This window comes from Oryx dammah, unplaced genomic scaffold (assembly GCF_014754425.2).
Source record: "Oryx dammah isolate SB20612 unplaced genomic scaffold, SCBI_Odam_1.1 HiC_scaffold_1, whole genome shotgun sequence".
Classification (NCBI taxonomy): domain Eukaryota; kingdom Metazoa; phylum Chordata; class Mammalia; order Artiodactyla; family Bovidae; genus Oryx; species Oryx dammah.
In genome coordinates, this window is record NW_024070185.1 from 9,314,803 (window position 1) to 9,338,375 (window position 23,573).

Here is a 23,573-nt window from a genome sequence, read left to right on the forward strand (position 1 = left end):
CTGTACCTTACCCTCAGGTGTGTGTGTGTGTCTGCGTGTGTGTGTCTATACCTTACCCTCAGGGGTGTGTGTCTGTGTGTGTCTGTACCTTACCCTCAGGGGTGTGTGTGTGCGTGTCTCTGAACAAGAGTGGGGAGGAGGAGGGGGAGAACGGTCTGGCAGCTGTGACTGTTAACCCTGTGAGCTTAGGTGAAGAGAGCTCTTTGTGCCTCTCTCACAGCTTTTCTCTAAGTTTGTTGTTGTTGTTTAGTCTGTAAGTTGTGTCCAACTTTTTTGTGATCCCATGAACTGCAGCCCACCAGGCTCCTCTGTCCATGGGATTTCCCAGGCAGGAATACTGGAGTGGGGTGCCGTTCCCTTCTCCAGAGGACCTTCCCCACCCAGGGGTGGAACCTGAGTCTCTTGCATCTTCCACGTTGGCAGCTGGGTTCTTTACCATTGAGCCACCAGGTAGCCCTTCTCTGAGTTTAACTATCTCAAAATTACACTGGTGAACTGTGGTGTTGGAGAGGACTCTTGAGAGTCCCTTGGACTGCAAGGAGATCCAACCAGTCCATCCTAAAGGAGATCAGTCCTGGGTGTTCTTTGAAAGGAATGATGCTGAAGCTGAAACTCCAATACTTTGGCCACCTGATGCGAAGGGTTGACTCATTGGAAAAGACTCTGATTCTAGGAGGGATTGGAGGCAGGAGGAGAAGGGGACGGCAGAGGATGAGATGGCTGGATGGCATCACTGTCTCGATGGACATGAGTTTGGGTGAACTCCGGGAGTTGGTGATGGACAGGGAGGCCTGGTGTGCTGCAGTTCATGGGATTGCAAAGAGTTGGACACGACTGAGTGAATGTACTGAACTGAAATTATATTCTTATACTCTGAGGAGATGTAAACCAGTGGTATTTTCAGAGGAAGGGAGGTTGGAGGCACCTGAGTCAGCATAGAGGAATAAGCAGTAAGTGAGTAATTCAGTTAGTAGTCACTCAGTCACTGGCAAAAAATTAGTTCCTATAACCTTTTTTTCCTTAGAACAGAACTTTTTTTTATAGAAAGTCCTCTATAGAGAGAGTAAGCTACGGCTTTATCAAAGTAAAGGAAACTACTTGGAAGTGAAATCATATGTTAAGAAGTAAAGAATATTTTTATAAGTCATAACAAGGATAAGCAAAATGTAGAAGGCAGAAATATTAGGACTTTAAAAATTATCTAGTGCTCAGACAATCTTTCTTCTACCTGAAAGATACAAGTTAGTTCTCTATAATTAGCTTTCTATCTTACTAGTTAGTAGATATTAATTATCCTTTATTTCAAGTTGCTGTTTGATTTCAAAGTTAATATTTTGTGTTCTTAATAAATATCAAATAAATAAATATTATTTTACCCTTCAAAAGGCATCTTCTAACTAAAAATATTTTTAAACTCTTTTCTTTCATGTCATTGATGACACCTCTTTTGGGAACTCAGAAGCCAACCAAAGGTAAGAGATTTGGTTTATTACGGGATGCTTGTTTGAGTTGTATGTGTGTATTTTTTTGTACTGGTGTTTTCTTCTGGAAAATAAAAATATTCTCTGTCACTTTTAAAATAAAAAAAAATAATGCAAGCCATCAGCCTGTTCATAAATCCAAAGCCATTTATTGGCGTAAGAAGGACTGGAGGTTTATGGAAAAGCTGTTTTTGTACTTTGACCAACTCTGGCCAGTCTCCTGGCAACTACAACACAGATTCCTTTTGTGCCCTGCTGGTCACCACAGATTGGCTGGGAACTTCTCGTTCCAAACTGCGGTCAGAACCAATACTAGGCAGACTCATCCATGGTGCTCCTGGGACAGCTGGGGACACACTCTCAGGCCAACAGAAACCTGCCCTGGCCCGCAGCTTCCTCAGGGAAACGTGCTTTCATCCTAGCTTTGAGCCCAGATTCTCAAGAAACTTCGGTTCCCGTGTCTCTTAGGAATGCAGCTGTGCCAGAGTAGGGACAAAGACTGTGTTTTTGTATTGATCATTCTTGGGATCTTTCCAGGAAATTTATATTTTTATCTGCCTTCTTGGAGTTTTGTTTTAGAATCTGTGGTGGAACAGTAATTCCATTCAATATTACTGTTGCTGATGTATGTATAGACTTGGCTATTGGGACTCTGAATTAGTAAAAAAAAAAAAAGTTTAATATGGCACTGACTTCTTTATACATAATAGAACTAATTTTATAGTTTTATCTTTTGTGTGAAAAGATGGCTGGATTATCTTTGTTTTCTTTCTTTCTGATGGAGCAGAGGCTGGATATTGCAGTAATGATGTGAAGAAACACTATGTGACTGTTTTGAAAATATTTGTGTTTTACTTAAATTCAACTCTGTCTTACTGTTTAGAGAAAATGTGTTGATGTCAAAGATGTGGAAGGGCCAACACTACATTCTTAACAGTGGTCCCCTCTAAGGAGAAATATGTTTGGTGAATGGGAGACCTTTATTCTTTATGCTTCTGTGTTATTTGCCTTGCTATAATGAATGTGTGTTTCTTCTCTGTTACTTGAAAAGAAATTTTCTAAAAAAATAAGGAAAAATGTTTATTTAGGGGAAAAAAAAAGGGAGCTTATCTGCTTTAGGAAATCCATGGCTGGAAGATACCTGTAATAATTTACAAAACAGCTGAAACTTAAAGAGGACCATTCAGTGTTGTTAGTAAACAAGACCTTAGCATTCCTAGTTCCCGCCTTTGTACCAGGCTCTGGCGCCTTCCTGTTACTGAGGAGGAGAGCTCAGCCACTCTGTGATGAAGGGCCTGGTGGGGAGCAGCGTGGGTCCTAAGTCGCTCAGTCATGTCCAACTCCTTGTGACCTTATGGACTGTAGCCCTCCAGGCTCCTCTGTCCATAGAGTTCTCCAGGCAAGAATGCTGGAGTGGGTTGCCATGCTCTCCTCCAGGGGATCTTCCCAACCCAGGGATCGAACCCGTGGTTCTGAAGTCTCCTGCAGGCGGGTTCTTTACCACTAGCGCCACCTGGGAAGCCCAGGTCGGGAGCAGACATGGGCTCCAAGGCCAAGTTCAGCTGCCAGCTCCCCCACACCTGTTAGCCACTAGGTCCTTGACTTCTTTGTATCCTAATGCCTCCTGCGTAATGTTAGCTGTTGCCATTACTTCTCTACTGGAATTGAGAGTGAGAATTGTTAAAGAAACCCCTAAATTTAAAAAAGAAAAGAAAAACCTGTAGTAATAGGGAGAAGAGAGCAATGTAGAGCCTGATCTCTGAGAAGTGCACTCGGATGGTTCAAGTGTGAGCTAAGCTTATAAGCAAGCAAAGACTTGGGATGGTTTCTGCTTAACGTTGGTAAGAGCAAAATCACAAAAAGTGATAAGACATGAGAACTGAAAGCTGGTTCCTTCTTCTTTCTTTCCTCTCTCTATTGTTCAGTCGCTAAATCATCTCTGACTCTGTGACCCCATGGACTGCAGCATGCCAGGCTTCTCTGTCCTCTGCTGTCTCCCAGAGTTGCTCGACATGAGTCGATTGAATAGGTGATGCCATCCAACCATCTCATCCTCTGTTGCCCACCTCTCCTCCTGCGCTCAGTCTTTCCCAGCATCAAAGTCTTTTCCAGTGAGGCAGCTCTTCACTTCAGGTGGCCAAAGTATTGGAGCTTCAGCTTCAGCATCAGTCCTTCCAGTGAATAAGTCAGGATTTCCTTTAGGATTGACAGGTTTATCTCCTTGCAGTCCAAGGGACTCTCAAGAATCTTCTCCAGCACCACAGTTCAAAAGCATCAATTCTTCGGTGCTCATTTTTCTTTATGGTCCAACTCTCACATCCATACATGACTACTGGAAAAACCATAGCTTTGACTATATGGACCTTTGTTGGCAAAGTGATGTTTCTGTGTTTTAATATGCTAACTTTGTCATAGCTTTTCTTCCAAGGAGTAAGCGTCTTTTAATTTTATGGCTGCAATCACCATCTGCAGTGATTTTGGAGCCCAAGAAAATAAACACTGTCACTGTTTCCACTTTTCCCCCATCTATTTGCCTTGAGGTCATGGGATCGGATGCCATGATCTTAGTTTTTTTGAATGTTGAGTTTTTAAGCCAGCTTTTTCACTCTCTTCTTTCACCCTTATCAAGAAACTCTTTAGTTCCTCTTCATTTTCTGCCAGTGGGGTGGTATCATCTATACATCTGAGCTTGTTGATATTTCTCCCGGCAATCTTGATTCCCGCTTGTGCTTCATCCAGCCCGGCATTTCTCATGATGTGCTCTGCATAGAAGTTAAATGAGCAGGGTGAGAATATGCAGTCTTGACCCACTCCTCTCCCTGTTGGGAAATGGCTGACATAGTGAGCCTCGACTGCTGATAGACACATGGTTAGCTCCGGGGAAATGTTGAGGATTAGTAATGTGAGACATAGTGCTGAGGCTGGGTGGTAGTTGCTGGGCTCCAGGCCTCCCACCTCTTTGCAGGTGTTGTCAGATACTGAACTTCTGTAACCCTTTTTATCCTTGCTTTGGCATCACTGTCCCACCCCAGGGAACAAATGCCTGGTGTCACTGTTCTGCACAGATGTGGGTGTTCTGATCCTTGCTTGCACTAAAGGTGTTTCTAGCCAGTCATCCAGTTGGTTGCCCCCAGGGCCGCGACCGCTCATCTGACTTTCCCCTGGCATCCTCCCGGAGCTGCTCTCGGCTTTGCAGCCATCTCCTCTTGCAGCTATTTGCCCTGTGCTCTCTCCATGGTCCCCACCCCAGTCTACCTGCCATCCATCTCATTGCAGCTGTTTTTCAGGGGTTCTCAATTTTTGGTCCACTTTCAAAAACTTGCTCTCCTTGCCTCCTTTCTTTCCCTTTTTGGCTCTTTGCCTCACTCCCGCCATCGTTTTGAATTAATTTCAGGTGGAGGTGGATATAGATAGGCATGCATACTTCATTTACCAACCTAATCTAATTTCCTTATTTAAAAAACTTAACTTTTAGATAGGGTCCAGACAGCCTTGTGAGTTCACCCAGAAACATTCTTCTGCCAACTCCAAACTCAGAGCAGGGACAGATAACATATTTAAAAATATTAAAATCATGTCCTTGTATTCAGAAACAACACATGTCACTTCGAGGGCTTGCAGAAGGCTAGGACTGAATTAGTGTGTTTACTGGGCCTTGAGATCAGACCCAGGTCCTCAGAGGTGCAGCCCTTGCAGACTAGAGGGGACCCTGGTGTGTGGTTGAGGACCTAAGAAGTTCATCCATGTGAAAACTGATTTGGGTGAGGCTCCACCATGAAAGAAGGCTTAAAAAGGCTTTTGGCCACCAACACTGAGCTAATTGGGCTTCCCTGGTGGTTCAGATGGTAAAGAATCTTGTCTTCAATGCAAGAGACCCAGGTTCCATCTCTGGGTTGGGAAGATCCCCTGGAGAAGGGAATGGCAACCCACTGCAGGATTCCTCCCTGGAGAATTCCATGGACAGAGGAGCCTGGCAGGCTACAGTTCATGGGGTCACAGAGTTGGACATGACTGGCCACGCACACATATGCATACTGAGCTAATTTCTGTATAAATAGGAGGGAATAGAGACACTGGGCTATGAAAAGACCCAGACCTGGGCTTCAGTAGCTAGGAGTGGCAGTGTAAAGGTGGCCAAAGGAAGAGGAAAGAAACAGGCAATCACGTAAACCATAAAACAGGCTCCCAATTCAGATGTGCTTGCAAACTAACCTATAAAGCCAAGAGGAAAGCTGTCATCAGGAAGTGAGGCAGCACACTCCAAGTGGAAGGGTTTGAAGGGCAAACTGAAATGAATTGAAAAGCAACTACCCTTAAAACTTTTTAAAGACTAAATTATTAAACATGAAATACAAAAAATTAAACTATAATCAGTGAAAAAGACTTAAAAGATCACTTTAAAAAAGAGCATATTTTAGAAAGTAATACGCATAAAAGGTCAAGGCAAATCATTTGTGGTATCTCACAAAGTAGCATTATGTATTACCAGTATTTCCATTGTATAGTCTTCCTACTTTTTATACGTGTCAATTTTTGTACAAAGATGGGATCTTGGTCCAGACTTTCTCGTGTGCCGTGCTTAGTTGCTCAGTCATGCCTCACTCTTGGCGATCCCATGGACTGTACACCTCCAGGCTCCTCTGTCCATGGGATTTTCCAGGCAAGAATACTGGAGTTGGTTACCATGCCCTCCTCCAGGAGAACTTCCCAACTCAGGGATCAAACCCAGGTCTCCTGCCTCCCAGGTGGATTCTTAATTGTCTGAGCCACTGGGGAAGCCCCTCTTCTATGTTCTTAAAGCTACATAGTATATTGACTATGGGTGTGCTATAGTTTATTTAAAGAATCTGCATTTTCAGTAAAGTATGCTGTGGTAATCATCTTTACATTTTAAAAAAAATTTGTTTTCTCTGAAGAATAGTAAGACTGTAGAGAATACATAAAAACATAAGGAAACAAAGATATCAGTAATCTTAACACATAGTAATGAACTTCATATGTGTAACTCTGTGTGTTTAATAGCCATCATATTATACATATTGCTTTGTAACCTCCTCCCTTTTCACATGACATTGTAAAGAGTTTTCTGTGTGAATTCAAGATCTATATTATGTACAGGGTGCTTTGTCTTTGTAAGACTCTCCTGTAAATAACTAACCTCACAGACAGTGAGTTGTTTTTATTTCAGTATTATGAACCATGTTATCAGGGTTATGCCATTGTTATAACATCATGAGTATGTTACAGTTTTCTTAAAAAATATTTATTTTAATTGATTGGTTTACAATATGGGTTTTCCTTTCTGTCATATATCAATATGAATTAACCATAGGTGCACGTATGTCCCCTCCCTCCTGAATCTCCCTCCAGCCTGCCGCCCATTCCCACCCCTCTAGGTTGTTAGAGTCCCAGTGTGAGTTCCCTGAGTCATGCGGCAAATTCCCATTGGCTACATTTTGTTTTTAACACATACTTCATTATTTGTATTTTTCAACAGGTATTTGCATATGATCACTGTTTCTGGTCTATGGATGAATCTGTCAGAGATAAGTATGCAGGTAAGAGTCCAGCATCCTGTTAACTCCTGATAATATAGACAGGTGTTTTAACATGTTTTCTGTACAGTTTCATAGTAGTATAATTTTAGAAACTATACAGCGACCGTGCTCCAGTCTTTGCTGTTAGAGTGTTTACCTTAATTGGGAAATGGGAGATTAACAGTGCACTGTTGGTGGTGTAAGATGATAAAGTTAGATGAACAGGGCTCACGGTTGAGGTTTTCTTAAGTGCGTGCCGGGCCTTACGTGGGACCATAGCAGTCAGTAGCCACGTCGCGTCCCTTAGATGTTGGTGATGTGGTCAAGAGAGCCAGCTTGGTGAAATGAAGGAACTCTAGCCAAGAAGGAAAGGAAACCCTGAGTTTAATCCAAGCTCCAGTCCTGGCTGTCTCTTTGAATAAATCACTTAGGCTTTCAGTGTTACTGTTTCCTCTTTAGTGGAGAGGAATATGCCATATTCCCTCTAAATTTGTTCTGGGATTCTGTTCTTTTATTCTCCGCAGTGATGACCGTCTCAGGCCCCTTTTCACTACAAGTTTAAGACTATAGCGACTGCCAAATTTAATAAAAAAAAAAATCTAAAAAAGACTACAGTGGCAGCCTTATATTTTCTTTATTTCTAATTGCTTGTGACACCTGTTTCCTAAGAAATTTTTTTAAATATTGAGTGTCTTATTGACCTTTATTGTGAGAAACAGTTCATTCTATAGCTGTTTCAAAAAGTTGAGGTTAATTTGGGCTGGCTCAGCCCAGTGATGACTTTAAGGACTGCTTCAGGGAATTCCCTGGTACTCCAGCGGTTAGGATTCCATACTTTCACTGTTGAAGGCCCTGGTTTGATTGTGGATCACTATAATCCCACAAGCCATGCGGCATGGCCCGGGGGAAAAAAAAAGGATTGCTTCAGTATCGGAGTTGTGTTGATGCACTAACCTGGTAAATTAATTAGGAAATGAGGCATAATGGAATGCTATTTATAGCATGCAAAATATAACAAACATAACAGCATCCAATTTTTCCATATTTTTTTCAAGACTCAAAGAAGTTGAATCATTTGTCAAGGTCACTTGATTATTGACACATTTAATTTAGCCTGTGAAGGCGATCTGACCGTACTCTTTATGTTCATGACTGAAAGCTAGAAGAAATGTCCCAGACCTTCCTCCCTCTCCCAGCTGATCTGTAATTAAACATTATCCTTGAGGGAAAAGGAGAGGGAATTTGACACGTACCATTGTTTTGAACTTCAGCACACACTCAGTAGACACACTGGCTGAGTGGTCCATAGTTGAATTCAGGTCCACCGAGGTCCCAAGCATATATATCAGATTCTTTATAAAATAGAATTTCATTGGTCTTTTTTTTGGGGCAGTGTTTATTCAAGTTTATATCATCAGGAACTTTTCACTCATTTTCTGTCATATGCTAACTAGAAATAACTGCTTCCAAAGAAGCATTCATCAAATTAAAAAAAATCTTTTTTGGTAGATAAACAAACTGAAAAAACAAAAGGTGCATTTTTGAGGGTTTGTTTGTTTTTAATTGTTCATGTGTGATTTTGGCTTAAAACATCTGTTTTCTTTGTGTTTTTTTCTTTCAGGTCAAGATGATGTTTTCAAGTGCCTTGGTGAGAATATCCTGCAGAATGCTTTTGATGGCTACAATGCATGTATCTTTGCCTATGGACAGACTGGTAATTGTTAAATAATGTTTTCTTTTTTTAAGCTTTAACAATCCTAGCAAAGAAAATACCAAAAAGAATACCTATCGCTAGCATCTTAGCAGTTATGATTGATAAAGGAGTGTTTTGACTTCTGTACCTTTGTGGCCAACAAGAAAGAAAGGGGACAGTTAGGGAGTTTGGGATGGACGTATACACACTTCTGTATTTAAAATGAATAACCAGTAAGAACCTACTGTATGGCACAGGGAACTCTGCTCAATGATATGTGGCAGCCTGGATTTGGAGAGGAGTTTGGGGAAGAATGGATACATATGTATGTATGGCTGAGTCCCTTTGCTGTTCCCCCTGAAACCATCAGCATTGTTAACAGGCCATATACCTCAATACAAAAAAAAAAATTTTTTTTTTTTTAAATTAAAACAACAAAGTGAAGGAGTCATTTTTATCTGGAAAAGGAAATGGCTACACACTCCAGTATTCCTGCCTGGAGAATCCCTTGGACAGAGGAGCCTGGTGGGCTGCAGTTCATGGTGTTGCAGAGTTGGACTGAGTAACACACACAAAAAAGATTTTATCCGGATTTATTGTATAGCTTGTCCAGTTGAAAATTGTTCTTCAAGAGAAACATGCCTGTGATATATTCAAGACTTAAAATTCTTTTTAAGACTATGAGTGATTTAATTTTTTCCTTTCTGTTTTCTCATGTTTTGTAAATGTTCTCAAATGAATATGTATTTTTGGTGCAATGGAGAAAATAAATTTGTACTAGAAAAAAAATGACTCTGATTTCTATGCCGTTGCCAGAGGGTAGTGGTAGAGAGTTAATTTGCTCTGGGGCCTGCAGAGACGGCATATATGTTTTTTGTGCTATGATTAGTGGTTGGGAGCAAGCACATAGCATTCATCATATGGATCTTTCCAGTTCAATTTTAGAGAACTGTGCAGACCTCACAATTTTTTAGTCATTTTAGGTAATTTTTTTTTTAGTATGAGGGTGGTTAAAGAAGGTTTTTGTTTTTCTTCCTAAAGAATGTGTGCCAGTGACTTTTACATGTACAAATAGGAAAGCTAATCTGCTTATGAGTGTCATCATCGTATTTGGGTATATTCCTTATTTTGGGCATTTTGCTAAGTGCTAGGGTTTTATTATGAGCAGTGGAAAGAGGGCTGTGTATTTAAACTTCTCAAGGAGACAGTAATAACTATGATTTCCACTTTTTTAGGATCTGGAAAATCTTACACCATGATGGGCACGGCTGACCAACCTGGATTAATCCCAAGACTCTGCAGTGGGCTCTTTGAGCGAACCCAGAAAGAGGAAAATGAAGAGCAGAGTTTTAAAGTAGAAGTGTCCTACATGGAAATTTATAATGAAAAAGTTAGAGACCTTCTTGATCCCAAAGGGTAAATGACTTTGAGGTTTGAATGTTATGATATTAGAGACTAAAACAGACTTCGTGAATTGGCTTAAGTGAAATGCTTTATATTGAACTTGGGTAGAGTTATTTCGGAGAAGGCAATGGCACCCCACTCCAGTACTCTTGCCTGGAAAATCCCATGGATGGAGGAGCTTGGTGGGTTGCAGTCCATGGGGTCGCTAAGAGTCGGACACGACTGAGCGACTTCACTTTCACTTTTCACTTTCATGCATTGGAGAAGGAAATGGCAACCGACTCCAGTGTTCTTGCCTGGAGAATCCCAGGGATGGGGGAGCCTGATGGGCTGCCATCTCTGGGGTCGCACAGTCGGACACGACTGAAGCGACTTAGCAGCAGCAGCAGCAGCAGCAGAGAGTTATTTAGTTCCTGTCTTTGGGATTTGTTTTTAATTTTATTAAGTGGCTTCCTGCAGCCAGTTCTGGGCTTTTGAACTTGGGCTGAGTTGGGCTGGGAAGCATGGTTGAGTGGCATGTGTTTGGGCTGTATACTGCCTCTCTCAGATATATTCAAAGCCACAAAGAAAAAATATGTAATGATAGTTAACTTACTGCATATCAGGATAACTGGTATCCTTAATCAAGTAGGGTGTTTCTTTGTTTTAAAACAAGAAGTTTTGGATGGAATTCATCTATTTGTTTACAGGCTATGAAGTGAGGGAGAGACATAATCAGAAATAGTGAAACCTGGACTTTTAGAGGGTTCGTTTCAATGATTCTCAGAAGAAGAGACTGTCCCATTTCATGGCCTAGACTTTGGTTTCTTTCCTTATGTACTTAAATTGGTTTTATTTAATACAACAGTGCTAACCTCATAGCCCTAACATTGTGATTTGCACTAAGGACTTTTGACCCTCATCATTTTTGTGGCATAGACTTTGAAAGAAGTGGCTTCAAAGTGTTAGAAAGCCTTCGAAAATGATGGCTTCACTCTGCATTCATAACTGAAGCTAATGAGGAAGATAAGGGGGTATCTGAGGAAATTTGCTCATTGCACAGAGTTCTCAGAGTTCAGATTTTCAGGAAGTGCAACAATGGAGAGAGAGAAACAGATACTAACCGCATCTTGTGGCTTATTGCTGTAAGAACAGTATTGGGGAGGTCAGAGAGCCATGTGAGCTGAGGCTTACAGAAAGTGTGGAGGATGCCTAGGGCGCATCTAGTTATGTTTGGGTGAAAAAGATGATCAAGGAAAGCTGGTCTTAGAAGCAGTGAAGTCAGTGGCCCTCCATCTGGAGAAAACCAAACTGATCAGCTCCTCACTGGCCTCTTGATTTCTTTAACAAAGATAACCATCTGCAGGCCTTTCTGAATGAGACTGAATTGGTACTTAGTGTTTCTTTCTTTTTTTTTTTTTTGGCTCCACCACGTGGTTTGTGGGATCTTAGTTCCTCAGCCAGATATATAATAGAACCTTGGCCCCTGCACTGCCATGGAATCCTTGGCACTTAGTGTTTCTATTCAAAACCTTACATAACATTTATCGAGCAGCCCCTGGATGCCAGGCACCATGCAGTCACAAACGAAGAGCTCACAGTGGGCCGAATGGGAGTTTTTCTTTTTTTATCAGACTTTAAACTTTTTGTTTTATACTGGGGTATAGCCGATTAACGATGTTGTGGTACTTTCAGGTGAACAGTGAAGGGACTCAGCCATACATAGACATGTATCCATTCTATCCCCAATCCCGCTCCCATCAGGCTGCCACATAACATTGAGCAGAGTTCCGTATTCTACACAGTAGGTCCTTGTTGGTTATCCATTTAGAATATAGCAGTGTGTACATGACCTTCCCAAACCCCCTAGTGATCCCTTCCCAACCAGCAACTGTAAGTTTGTTTTCTAAGTCTGTGAGTCTCTTTCTATTTTGTAATTTCATTTGTAAAATTTCTTTTTCAATTCCACATGTAAGGGATGTCATATAATATTTCTCCTTCTCTGTCTGACTTCTTCAGTATGACACTCTCTAGGTCCATCCATGTTTGTGCAAATGGCATTACTTCATTCTTTTTAATGGCTGAGTAATACTCCATTGTATATATGCACCACGTCTTCTTTATCCAGTCAGATTGGGAGTTTTGGAAACAAATAGTTATGAAATCAGTGCAGTAATGCTTTTACATTGTAAAGGAGGCTTACACAAAATAAGTGAGAGCAAAGAGGGACTGACTGACTGTCTTTGCCCAGGAGAGAAGGGACGATTTCACTGAGAGTGCTTGATGAATTTTGTGCTGAGTAGGAGTTTGTTACTGAGAAGCTGGGTGAGAACAATTCAGGCATAGAGGACAGCTGTGCCCGAGTGTGGAGGTATGGAGAAGTTGGGGATTTGAAAAGGGACCCAGCTGTTCAGTGGACTGGGGGTCAGATGTACAGATGCCAAAACAGGAAACCAGAGTCCAGAGGGAGGAAGACTGTGGCCTGGGTACCCACATTTGCTAAATACCGCACCCCATACTTTTCCTGTTCTGCCTTCAGGAGGTTTTATTGTACCTTCATCTCTGAAGAGCATCACTTTCCTTGAGACCCTAGACCCACTCTGTCCAGAAGTTCTTAGCTGGCTTCATTCTCATGTTTTATACTCCACAGTGCTTGTGTGAATAGCTTGAACTTTGCGTGCAGGTATGCTTAGTTGCATCTAACTCTTGGAATCCCATGGACTGTATCCCACCAGGCCCCTCTTCCATGGCGTTTCCCAGGCAAGAATACTGGAGTGGGTTGCCATTTTCCTACGCTAGGGAATCTTCCCAACCCAGGGATCAAACTCCAGTCTCCTGCATCGGCAGGTGGATTCTTTACCACTGAGCCAGCTGTGAAGCCCTAACTTGAGCTTCACTATCTACGATTTGCTAAGTCTTTAATAATATGTTTGTCTTGTGTATAGTTTAGTAATTAACTGCATGGGCTTTGGAATCACCTGGCGCTGGATCCCGGTCTTCTACTTGTTACCTGTTGAGCAAGTTCCTTACGCTTTCTAGACCTCATTTGTCCAGAAGGGGTGATAACATTACATAATATCTCAGAGGGCTGTCGTGAAAGATAGACTGAGATCTTAGAATATTTACTGGCTCATAGTAAGTGCTCAATAAGTGTTAGCTGGGGTTGTTTCCTTCGTGAAAGTTTCTTGAGAATTTCTGTAGTGTTTCTGAAGAGCCAAAGTGAGTGAAGTAAAAGCTCTATGATTCCTTTTCAATGAAGGATTGTTTGAGAGAACCTCGTTACTTGACTCAAGTACTGATTTTATTAGTTCACCAGGTACTATGGGTAGTGATGTAGTTACATTTTACTCAAGAGATAATGCAGTATGCACTATCTTTAAGAAATAGGGAAAAATGAAAGGGAAAATGTTGTAATACAACATGTATCCAGAGATCAGAACTAAGGTGAATACTCTTTACGCACTTTTATATACAGTTTTGTAGTAGTAAGTTTTGGTGATTGATCCTAGGATACTGTAGATTCTAAATTATTAGAAAATAATGATTTGCATAGAACAAGACTCATTTATAATCTTACCATCAATATTCTTTTTAAAACTTGCAGTGTTTAGGGAATTCCTTGGTGGTCAAGTGGTTAGAACTTGGCACTTTCAGTGCTGGGGCTTAGGTTCAGTCCCAAGTTGGGAAGCTAAGATCACAAAAGACGCATGGTATAGCCCAAAAAAAAAAGTAATGTTTATACTTTGTGAAGAGCTTTTTTCACATAGAGTTAGTCAGTGACATATATCCTTATTATTTTTTGGTTGATATCATTAAGTACACTGTAAGCTGTAGGGTTTTGGCAGGTTCCCTTTACTGGTTTTATTAGTTCCTTGTTTGTAAGAGGTTTATTTATTGTTTAACTCACGAGTATTTAATTTTACTGAATCATTTTTCAGTTTATTGAAATCATTTCTGGAAATGATATTTTTTTCCTCTTTAGTCTTATCATTTTGATAAAAGACGTGAATCTTTTCTCAATATTGAAACCACCTCGCAGCCCCGGGCAGTCCAGTTTTATGGTTTTAACTCTCTGTTATATTCAACCTGCTGTCTTTGTCTTTATTCACGATTGAGACTGGTCTGTCGCTTTCTTTCTGGCGCAGTTTACTTTTATCTAGTTTTCTGCTCTCTGTGCTGCATTCTGAGATGTGACAAGCAGATTGTTTGTATTTATTCAACTCTGCATTCTTTGTGGTAGTGGACATCCCACAGTGTACCCTTTTGAATTATGTGATATTTTGCCCCATTATGAAGTTTTTCTTACTAGTCAAGAATCTTAAGTTTTGGGTTGAATTCTTCTGGGATCAAGTCTGTTTGTTCTGTTTATTTGGGATCTTTATTGAATTCAGTCTGTATTTTTATGGAGCCGCGGTTGAGTCCTTTCCTAAACAGGTTATTGTTTGAAAATTGTTTCTTTTGTTTTTAACGAGCAGAAGCCGTCAGACGTTAAAAGTCAGAGAACACAGTGTGTTGGGACCCTATGTGGATGGACTGTCTAAACTGGCTGTCACAAGCTACAAGGTAACAGCATCCTTTATGTCAACTACTAAGATTCATAGTCTCAAATTTTGTTGTTGCTAAATTTGTGATTTTTTTTTTTGCAATTGAAAAAGTTATAGCATCACTTTAATAAGTCAACTTTTTTACAAAGCTCTTTATTAAAAAGCTATATATGGTTATTAAGTCGGTTTAATTTTAAGAGAAGTTATACATGTTTGCAAGGCATACCTATTCATCTGTTGTGAGACATTTTTTCCATATTTTATGAGCTCTGAAACTGATATTCCTTACGGTTGTATCTTAAAATGATAAATAGCAGAATTTTTTTCTTCCATAGTAGTACATAAAATAATGATGTTGCTTATGATTTTGGTGATTTAATGAAATTAAATATGAGTTGAATAGTTGGAATTCAAAGCCTGTTTCTAATTTGAGAGCATCTCTCAGTGGCCTTTAGTTACTAGTTCTCTTCATTTTCAGACGTCACAGTTATGCTTTGTGTGAATCTGTCAGGCTTCCCTCTTTGGGGAAACGGGGGTGGCGTATACTGAATTAAAAGTCAGGGACTTTGATTTGGTGACAGTCCTCTCATGTGATTCCTATACGACTCTGGAACATTTACTCCGTCTCACCAAGTGTCTCTGTCCTAATTTTAGAATGGAGATTGGTTTTATTGTCTTGACTGTCGTGTGAAGTAGATTCAGTAGTTTCTTTGTTCATGAATCAAATTCTGTCATTTGGTCAATGATACTTCATTTAGTAAACATTTATTGAGCACCTCTCCTGTGCCAGACATTGTGCTAAGTGCTGAAGAAATAAAAAATGAATGAGGTCTGTTCCCTCAAGACGCTTACAGATGTTTTAAAGGTATTATAAAAAAAAAAAACAACATAATTTTAAGTGCAGTGCGAAATGTGTGTTTCAGATCCATGGTAGTTTGAATGTGGAGCTCCTAACTTAAATGGACATGTAGATATCTGGGGAGGGCGGTATCCAGGAAGGCTTCCTGGAAGAGATCAGATGAGTTGATGCATGTGAAAAGTCTTCAGAAACTCTAGGGTATCATATAAATATTAGGTATTATTAGGTAAATTGTCTCGTTTGCAATGGCCTCTGAGAAGTGCAGTCTCTTAGTTCCACTTCAATGTGCTCAGCTAAAGATGGGGTTCCTTTACTGGAAAGGGCAGGAGACTGGGTAAAAGGAAGCACTTAGTAGACTCTCTCACAAGTGTATCTTTCTTGTTTCTCATTAAATCCCTGGAAGGTAGATGATGGTATAGCTGTGTTGTTACTTGTGTGCTTGCTAAGTCACTTCAGTTGTGTCGGACTGTGTCGGACTCGTTGTGACCCCGTGGACTGTAGCCCACCGGACTCCTCTCTCTGTCCATGGGATCCTCCAGGCAAGAATACTGGAGTGGGCTGCCATTTCCCTCTCCAGGGGATATCTTTCACTGAGGGGTCAAACCCACATCTCTGCAGGTTATTTACCGCTAGTGCCACCTGGGAAGCCCCATTGTAATGAAACTAAGTTTCAGGTTGCTTAAATAAATTTTTTAGAGCCTTTAACATTTTTAAAAAAATGAAGATCCCATGATCTTTCGAGTATATTATGCTGTCTCTGTTTTAGCTATAATGGTAAAAAAGTTTAGTAAATCCATGCAGAAAATGAGTCTGGCTCTCATTTTTAAAAACAGGTCTGGTAAGATAGACACTAATTTAGTGATCCACTGTTATGCCTGCAGGGAGGGGTTACAAATTATTTTTGTTTGCTGTTTAGTCATGCAGTGTAATTTGATTTAAGAACTTCTATTGCTATAACTAAATAAGCTAAAGATTGTCTAATTTCTAGGTGAGATGAGGATTGGCAAGGCATGTTTCTCCATCTTGTGGGACTTGGACATGCAGCTTCTACTCTTTTCTAACTCTTGGTCAGAGCTGACACTTTATTCTACACCTACAGTAAATGTATTTTCTTTGTGTTTTCAGAGATAGTATTGGTTCTTGTACTCTATGGGGCTTCATGTTCATTGGAAAACAGAACATAAACTCCAGCTGTGGCCAACTAAGCAGTGAAAATCGAAATGCATTTTGTAGCATAGCAGAGTTTTCATGTTTATTAGATAATAAGATGTGTGTCTGTGACTTGTTTCCATGTAGGATATCGAGTCTTTGATGTCTGAGGGTAACAAATCTCGTACAGTTGCTGCAACCAACATGAATGAGGAGAGCAGCCGATCCCACGCGGTGTTCAAAATCACCCTCACACACACTTTATACGATGTGAAGTCTGGGGTAGGTATTCAGATACATGACTTCTTTTTTTTTTTTCCCCAATTTCTAAAGTGAATCATGGTTTATCTTATGCCTTCTGGTGTTAGATGACTTAAAGTTGTAACCAGACATGTGTATCAGTTAGGACTCAGGACAAGAAATAGAAGCCGCTCTAGGTAAGCAGAAAGGATTGAATGGAGGGAATTGGATGATGATATTGTTGATATACCTTCTGAGAAGTGGTTTCTGAACTCAGTCTCTAGAAATAATCTCCAGAACAGTACAGATCTTATTCAGTGAGGATGGTACTACCTCTATGGCTACCCCCAGACCTGTGAGTTCCAGGCACATCCCAGAGCTGTGACCCAAGATAAAGGAGTCAGTGAGGCTGCCCTCTTAGAAGCCCTGGAAGTTGGAGAATGTGAGCTGGGACACTGTTTGGAAAACTCATATACCCATGCTCCTGCTTGCCCGTGGAAAAAGCCAGAATGGGCTTGACCTCTACTGTGTTTCTGCTTTTTCAATTTGAAGCAAGAATATCTGATTGACAGAGTCTAAATCACATCCTGAACACTGGCTGCAAGGGAGTCTGAGAAATGTAGGTTTTAGCTCTCTACTCTCTTCACCTGAAGGAAGTTGGAACAGAAGCTATACCAACTGATGGCCTATAGTCTCTGCCACAGCATTTTTTGAACTTTAAACTCTGATGGCAAATTGTGTAAGCTAATAACACCCTAGCTGATATAGTGAGATTTCCTTTGAAGTGCTACCTTATGCTAAAAAGCTGAGTGTTAGAAGGAGTAAGTTGTACTGGAGAACTTGTAGTCTAAGATTCTAGATTCATAGAATCATTTTTGAGCATTTGGTCTTGAAACTTATGAAGATCAACAGAACCAGAGATATGTGCTTCTACCACACTGAAAACTTCTGTGTTGACTCATACATTTGTGTTTTCCTTCTTACTTTGTATGTGAATTTTTGCATGTTTTATTATTACCCTGCAGTGAATCAGTTTCAAGGACCAGAAGCTAAAATGATCACCCAGGCAAAGTGCTATATTTTGGCAAGATTTTCATTTGCTGAGAGCATAGTTTTCTTGTTTTACCATCACAGCAAGATTAGTGTAATGACAAAAAGTTCTTTGTTTTCTACTTCCTTTTCAGCATAAAACAAAAAACATTCTGACATTTTTTTTTCAAACCAAAAGTACTTTTGATTTGGGAAGCTGAATTCCTTTTTGTTAGTAACATGTTTATTTATGGAAATAAATATAAATGTATATTTTAAAAGAAAGTTTAAAAAAATGATCCAGAAATGCAGTTTCTCACATTTCTTATATTTGCTGCTAAAGTATAAAATATCAGTTATGTCTGTGATTTGATAATAGAATATTTTTGATAAAGGAAAATGTCAGCATATATAAATACCTTAACTAGGAAAATATGTAAACTTTCTACCTGAAATTATGGAAAAGAGAATTATTATATGAACAGTATGAAAACATTTTACAATGCATTAGGTTTTTGAGGGATCTTTCTGTTGGATAAAGTCAATTTCTTTTTTAATATCATAAGAAATGCAAATATTTTCCCTTGGGATTATTAGTCTAGATGAAATTTTAGGCACAGTTTCATATATTAAAATTTACACTTGTAATGCTTTTATATACTTCTCTGTGAAAGTTTTGTTAGGTTCCCTTCAAAATATACCATTTTGGAGTCCCAGTGTTTTATTTTGGAGATAATTTCCTCTCTGGATTAGTAGTTGTGTATGATTTTATATGTCTCTACCACTAGGCTGTATAGTTTTCTTACACTGTTTTATAGCAGTGCAAATTAATTTTAAAATGAAAAATACACTTTAATAAAGGATTCAGACAGTAAATTCATTTGGTAGAAATGTACCACTTTCTGTGTTCTTTAACTTTGAGTATTTGTCGATTTGCTCCCTAGACTTCTGGAGAGAAAGTGGGCAAGCTGAGCTTGGTCGATTTGGCTGGCAGCGAGCGAGCGACGAAGACGGGCGCGGCAGGTGACCGGCTGAAAGAGGGCAGCAACATCAACAAGTATGTTGTTCGCAAGCCCGCCCCACTGCTTCAGTGACTTAGTAGCCCAAAAAGGGCCTGGTATAGTTTCTTAAAGAATAGGGTTCTGGAATGAATGAGGCTATAAAGAATAACTAGAACTTTTTTCGTAGTATTTTTTAAGGGCCGAGCCTGTTCTGTGTTTTATCGAAGTGTCTGCTGAGGCCCAGGAGCACAGCCTCAGTCAAGTCAAAGGTTCCCCAAGGGCAGCCCTGCTGAGGTTCGGGGCCGGGAACTCTTTGTCCGGGGAGCAGTCCTGTGCCGGGCAGCATGCCCCTGACCTCTGCTCACTAGGTGGCACCGGTACCTGCCGCCCCAGCCCCGAGTTGTGCCAACCCGGGTTATCTACAGATATTGCCAGTTGCTCCCTGTGGAGACACAGTCACCCTCAAGTTGTGAGCCACTGGTCTGAGCTATAGAAGAGAACAAATAGAAGCTGAGTGTCAGAATCTTGGCATGAGTGTGTCTGAACAAACAACAGCATGTGTACTGACCACATTGGACTTTTCCTTTTATGACAGCTGTGGTCCTTATTTATACTAAGATTTTACTTTACAAAATAATATTTGGTGCCTCAGGTCCTACATATGGTTACATATTTTCTTACCTTCAGCTAAATTAGGCTAAATTGCTAGCCCGTGTTAGTGGGCAGGAATCTTTTCCATCTTTGTGGCTCCCAGAAGGACATACAGAGAGACAGTCATCAGTAACCAACTGAATATCAGAGAACAGCATCGTGCAGACGCTACGCTGTTATGTATTATATACGTAGGAATGTTTTTGCCTTGTGCTATGTTTTAGTTAATTGCATTGTGTTCTTGGCATCCTTTCTTAAAGATATATGGTATTTGTGCCATTATTTTGCTCTAGTGGTTTACAGCTTACATTTTCTTTATACAAAAATGAAAAAAAAATGAACCAAGCGATTTTATAGCTTACAGTAGTAGTATTAGAGGGCTGTCAGCTTTTAGAGTTTGTGTGTTCTTAGCCTGAGCAGCACAATGCTGACAGAAGTGCTGTTCTCAGGGTGGCACAAAGGCATCTTGATGTTCAGTCTTTGTGCTTAAATGTGACATTTGATATGCTCAGGTTTTTACGGTTATTACGGTTTGTTACACCATGCAGGTCCCTCACAACCCTTGGTCTGGTTATCTCAGCCCTAGCAGATCAGGGTGCTGGCAAAAGCAAGAATAAATTTGTTCCATACCGCGATTCCGTTCTCACTTGGCTGCTCAAAGTAAGTTGTCTTCAACCCCCTTTCTGGGATTCTCTTGGTGGTTGGTTAAAAAAAGGAATAATAAAGAGTAGACTCTTGATTTCTCCTGATTATAATTTCCTACATCCATGTTAAAATTGATGATCATTGGACTCTTACATGGTAGTTATAATTTTAGTGGATTAAGCATAGATTTCTTCCTGATTTCACCTGAATCTGGAAGCAGTGGGGTTTGGGGCACATGGAATCAATTGCACTGTCACCTCTAAGACTTGGGGACCAGAACAAAGAGCTAGTGCTAGTCTCGCAGCTGAGTGAGTCCTAAGAAAGGGGTTTCCACCGCCTTCCAGGCTCAGCTGGACTGCTCCACCCTTCTGTCTGATGTACTTTTTGGACCTTGTTTTCCTGTTTAACTTCAGGACTACTCATGATCATTTTAATTTGCATTTGGCTTCTTAAAGGTGTTAAAGGGTAGAGAGTAGAGCACACACTCATTCAGTGGTTAACTGATTCAGCGTGAATGAGAGAGATGGAAATGAGGAAGGAAAAAAATTGTATGAAGTGCTCTGAGGAGGATGTAAGGAAATGCTGGACACTCCTTGTCCTGTAATCCCTCAGAGTCTAGTAAGGGAGAGATGTGTGCAGAGAACACTATACCACGAGTTGGTGATTCCATAGGAGAGACGGAAATGACATGTAATAGGAGTGTGAAGGTTTCTTCTAGTCTTCAGGGTTCCCTTTTGTCTTGATAGAGTCGCCATGATGGATTGAGTATTGGACTGGAAGTTAGAGGATATAAAATCTAGTGACAGTTTAACTCCTTATAAAGTTGCCAACCTGGAAGAAGATATTTTACCGCAATGCTCTTTTTTTGTTTGTTTGTTTTCAAGGAAGTCTTTTTAGCATTTTTATTTTTAGATTTTCTTGGCCGTGCCACATGGCATGTGGAAATTCAGTTTCCCAACCTGAGCTTGAATCCATGCCCCTTGCACTGGAAGCTTGGAGTCTGGACCACCTGGGAAGTCCTGTACCTAATGCTCTTTAAAAAAATGTTTTTAAAATTGAAAAATAATTTTATAAGCCCTGTTTAGTTTTATGTTGGCCTATTCTCTTGATTTTCTTGGTCAGGAATTTATTGAGTACCTGTTTCTGTACTAGTGGTTGAGCATGTAAAGATGAGCTAAGTGCAGTCAGCATGGTAAAGCACACAGCTTCTGAGTTATTCTTGACATGTTTAGAGAACTGTGCTTATGAAGGAAGAAGGATTTCCTCCTAGTTTCTACATCCTCTCAAAGGCTTGCTTAGTGTTCAACTACTTTCTAAAACTCTAACACCATTTGAGCATGCCTGATTAAGTGAAATTTGCCACAGTAGAAAATCAGGTAGATTACTTCCTTTGGCCAAAGTGCAATAAAAATAGACATTAAAAATAAAAGGATAAACAAAATTTGATTTTGAAACCACTTATAGGCTGATTGACATTGACGTATGGCAGAAACAAGCACAATATTGTAAAGCAGTTATCCTCCAATTAAAAATAAATTTTAAAAAACACACTTGTAAGTAACTCTTGAATTAAAACCGTACGGTATATAAAACAATTACTGAGGAAATAATTGTCTGGTCTTCCTGTGTTAGCACATCTTGAAATCTCATTTGTTTCATTTCCAGAAGAAATTCTCAATGAGATACTTCTTCCTCACACTTTTGATAGAAACATCTCCTGATCATTCATGATAATTTCTGGATGTGCCTGATTTAAAAGAATATTCATTGCTGTGTTGTTCTGATGTTGCTACTTCAGTCCATTTAACCTAACAATAAGAAAAATCTTCTGTTAATTGACATAGTTAACATGGCCTAGGTTAATTATTGAGTGTCCATCCCATTGATAGGCTGGAAGTCAGGAGAGTTTGGGTCAGGAGAATCATGTACCATGCCTCCTTGGAAGGCAGGTAATAGTGTTCCCATTTTACAGATGCGGCAGCATATGCAGAACCAGCAAGTGAGAGAACCAAGACTGGGATCCAGGGCTGACCTTGCTGCCCATCTGCTGTTGCCTAGGCTGTGCTCTTCTTACCAAAGGTTTCTTTTCATTAGAAAGGGAAGCCCTTACCTTTTTTTTTTTTTTTTTTTTTACCAGTTGTGGTAGAAACTGTTGAATATAATTGAACTTGAGCAAAACTAAACACTTCTTTAAAAAAAAAAAAGATCACTTTATCTTTGATAAAATTAGGCTGTCATTGTAACTTTTATTGTATAATTTTATCTGTTTATTTTTGGGTTGTTGCTGTATGGGCTTTCCCCAAGTTGTGGTGAGCAAGGGCTACGTTCTTGTTGTGGCGCACGGGCTTCTCATTGAAGTGGCCTCTCACTGCAGAGCACGGGCTCTAGGGTGCACAGGCTTCAGTGGTTGAGACACGGGGGCTCAGTAGTTGCAGCTCCTGGACTCTAGAGCATAGGCTAAATAGTTGTGGTGCATGGGCTTGGTTGCTCCACAGCATGTGGGATCTTCCCAGATCAAGGGTGAAACCCATGTGTATTGCATTGGCAGGCAGGTTCTTTACCACTGAGCCACCAGGGAAGCCCTGTAATTGTACGTTCTATATGTTCATCCGTAGGCTAAAAAAAATGCATAGTTTCCTTGATTATTGGCATATCTTTTCTAAAAAACTACATGATTTTTTTTTTCAGTAAAGGCATAAATAGGGCATTTATGTAAAAATATACCAGGGCTTAAATGGTTTTCCCCATAGCCTCTTAGAACCCACTGATACACATATCATTCTCCTTTGAAGTGCCTTCTATGTCCCTGTTGATTTTTTCCTTCTTTAATTCTTAATTAGTCAAACTCTCCTTCATCCTTGTTTAACTGGTACAGTTCTACTATTCTCTAACGTAACTTCCATGGGACTCGTAAAGTTGCTTATCCTTTATAAGATTTGCAACTTTTTTTTTTGCATTGTATATGCATTATAATTATGTCATGCTCTCCATGTTATAGCATCTCAGAGAGAAACTGATCACACTTGGTGACTTGAGGGGGGTTAATGGATGCGATTGCTTTTTCTCACAGGTGTGTTTGAATGCTTACTCATTCGGTCAGTGGTCAGTAGAGAACCATTTCGTATTAAGATGGTTTTTGCTTATCTCTGCAACTTTCTACATATTTCTCTTTAACATCAAATAACTTCTGGTAATGAATGTGCCAATAATGAATATCTTTCAAATTCATCTACTTTTAAAAGATTATTTATTGTTAAAATTATTGACGTTTTTACTCAGCTGCGTCGGGTCTTGGTTGCAGCCTGTGGGATCTTTGTTGTGTCATGCGGGATCTCATTGCTGGTGTACGGACTCTCTGGTT

General features: G+C 40.1%; 1 protein-coding gene across 2 annotated transcripts in view; it reads left to right on the forward strand.

Moving 5' to 3' along the window:
• The window catches only part of KIF13B (kinesin family member 13B), a 211,078-nt gene that overhangs the window by 68,568 nt on the left and 118,937 nt on the right, over positions 1 to 23,573 (forward strand). For both annotated transcript variants that reach the window (XM_040235363.1, XM_040235394.1), the window contains exons 3-10: positions 1,460 to 1,472; positions 6,979 to 7,039; positions 8,640 to 8,732; positions 9,947 to 10,127; positions 14,570 to 14,657; positions 16,794 to 16,928; positions 18,860 to 18,972; positions 20,116 to 20,227. In XM_040235363.1, coding sequence (XP_040091297.1) covers positions 1,460 to 1,472; positions 6,979 to 7,039; positions 8,640 to 8,732; positions 9,947 to 10,127; positions 14,570 to 14,657; positions 16,794 to 16,928; positions 18,860 to 18,972; positions 20,116 to 20,227 — 796 coding nt within the window. The remainder of the gene's footprint in view (positions 1 to 1,459; positions 1,473 to 6,978; positions 7,040 to 8,639; positions 8,733 to 9,946; positions 10,128 to 14,569; positions 14,658 to 16,793; positions 16,929 to 18,859; positions 18,973 to 20,115; positions 20,228 to 23,573) is intronic.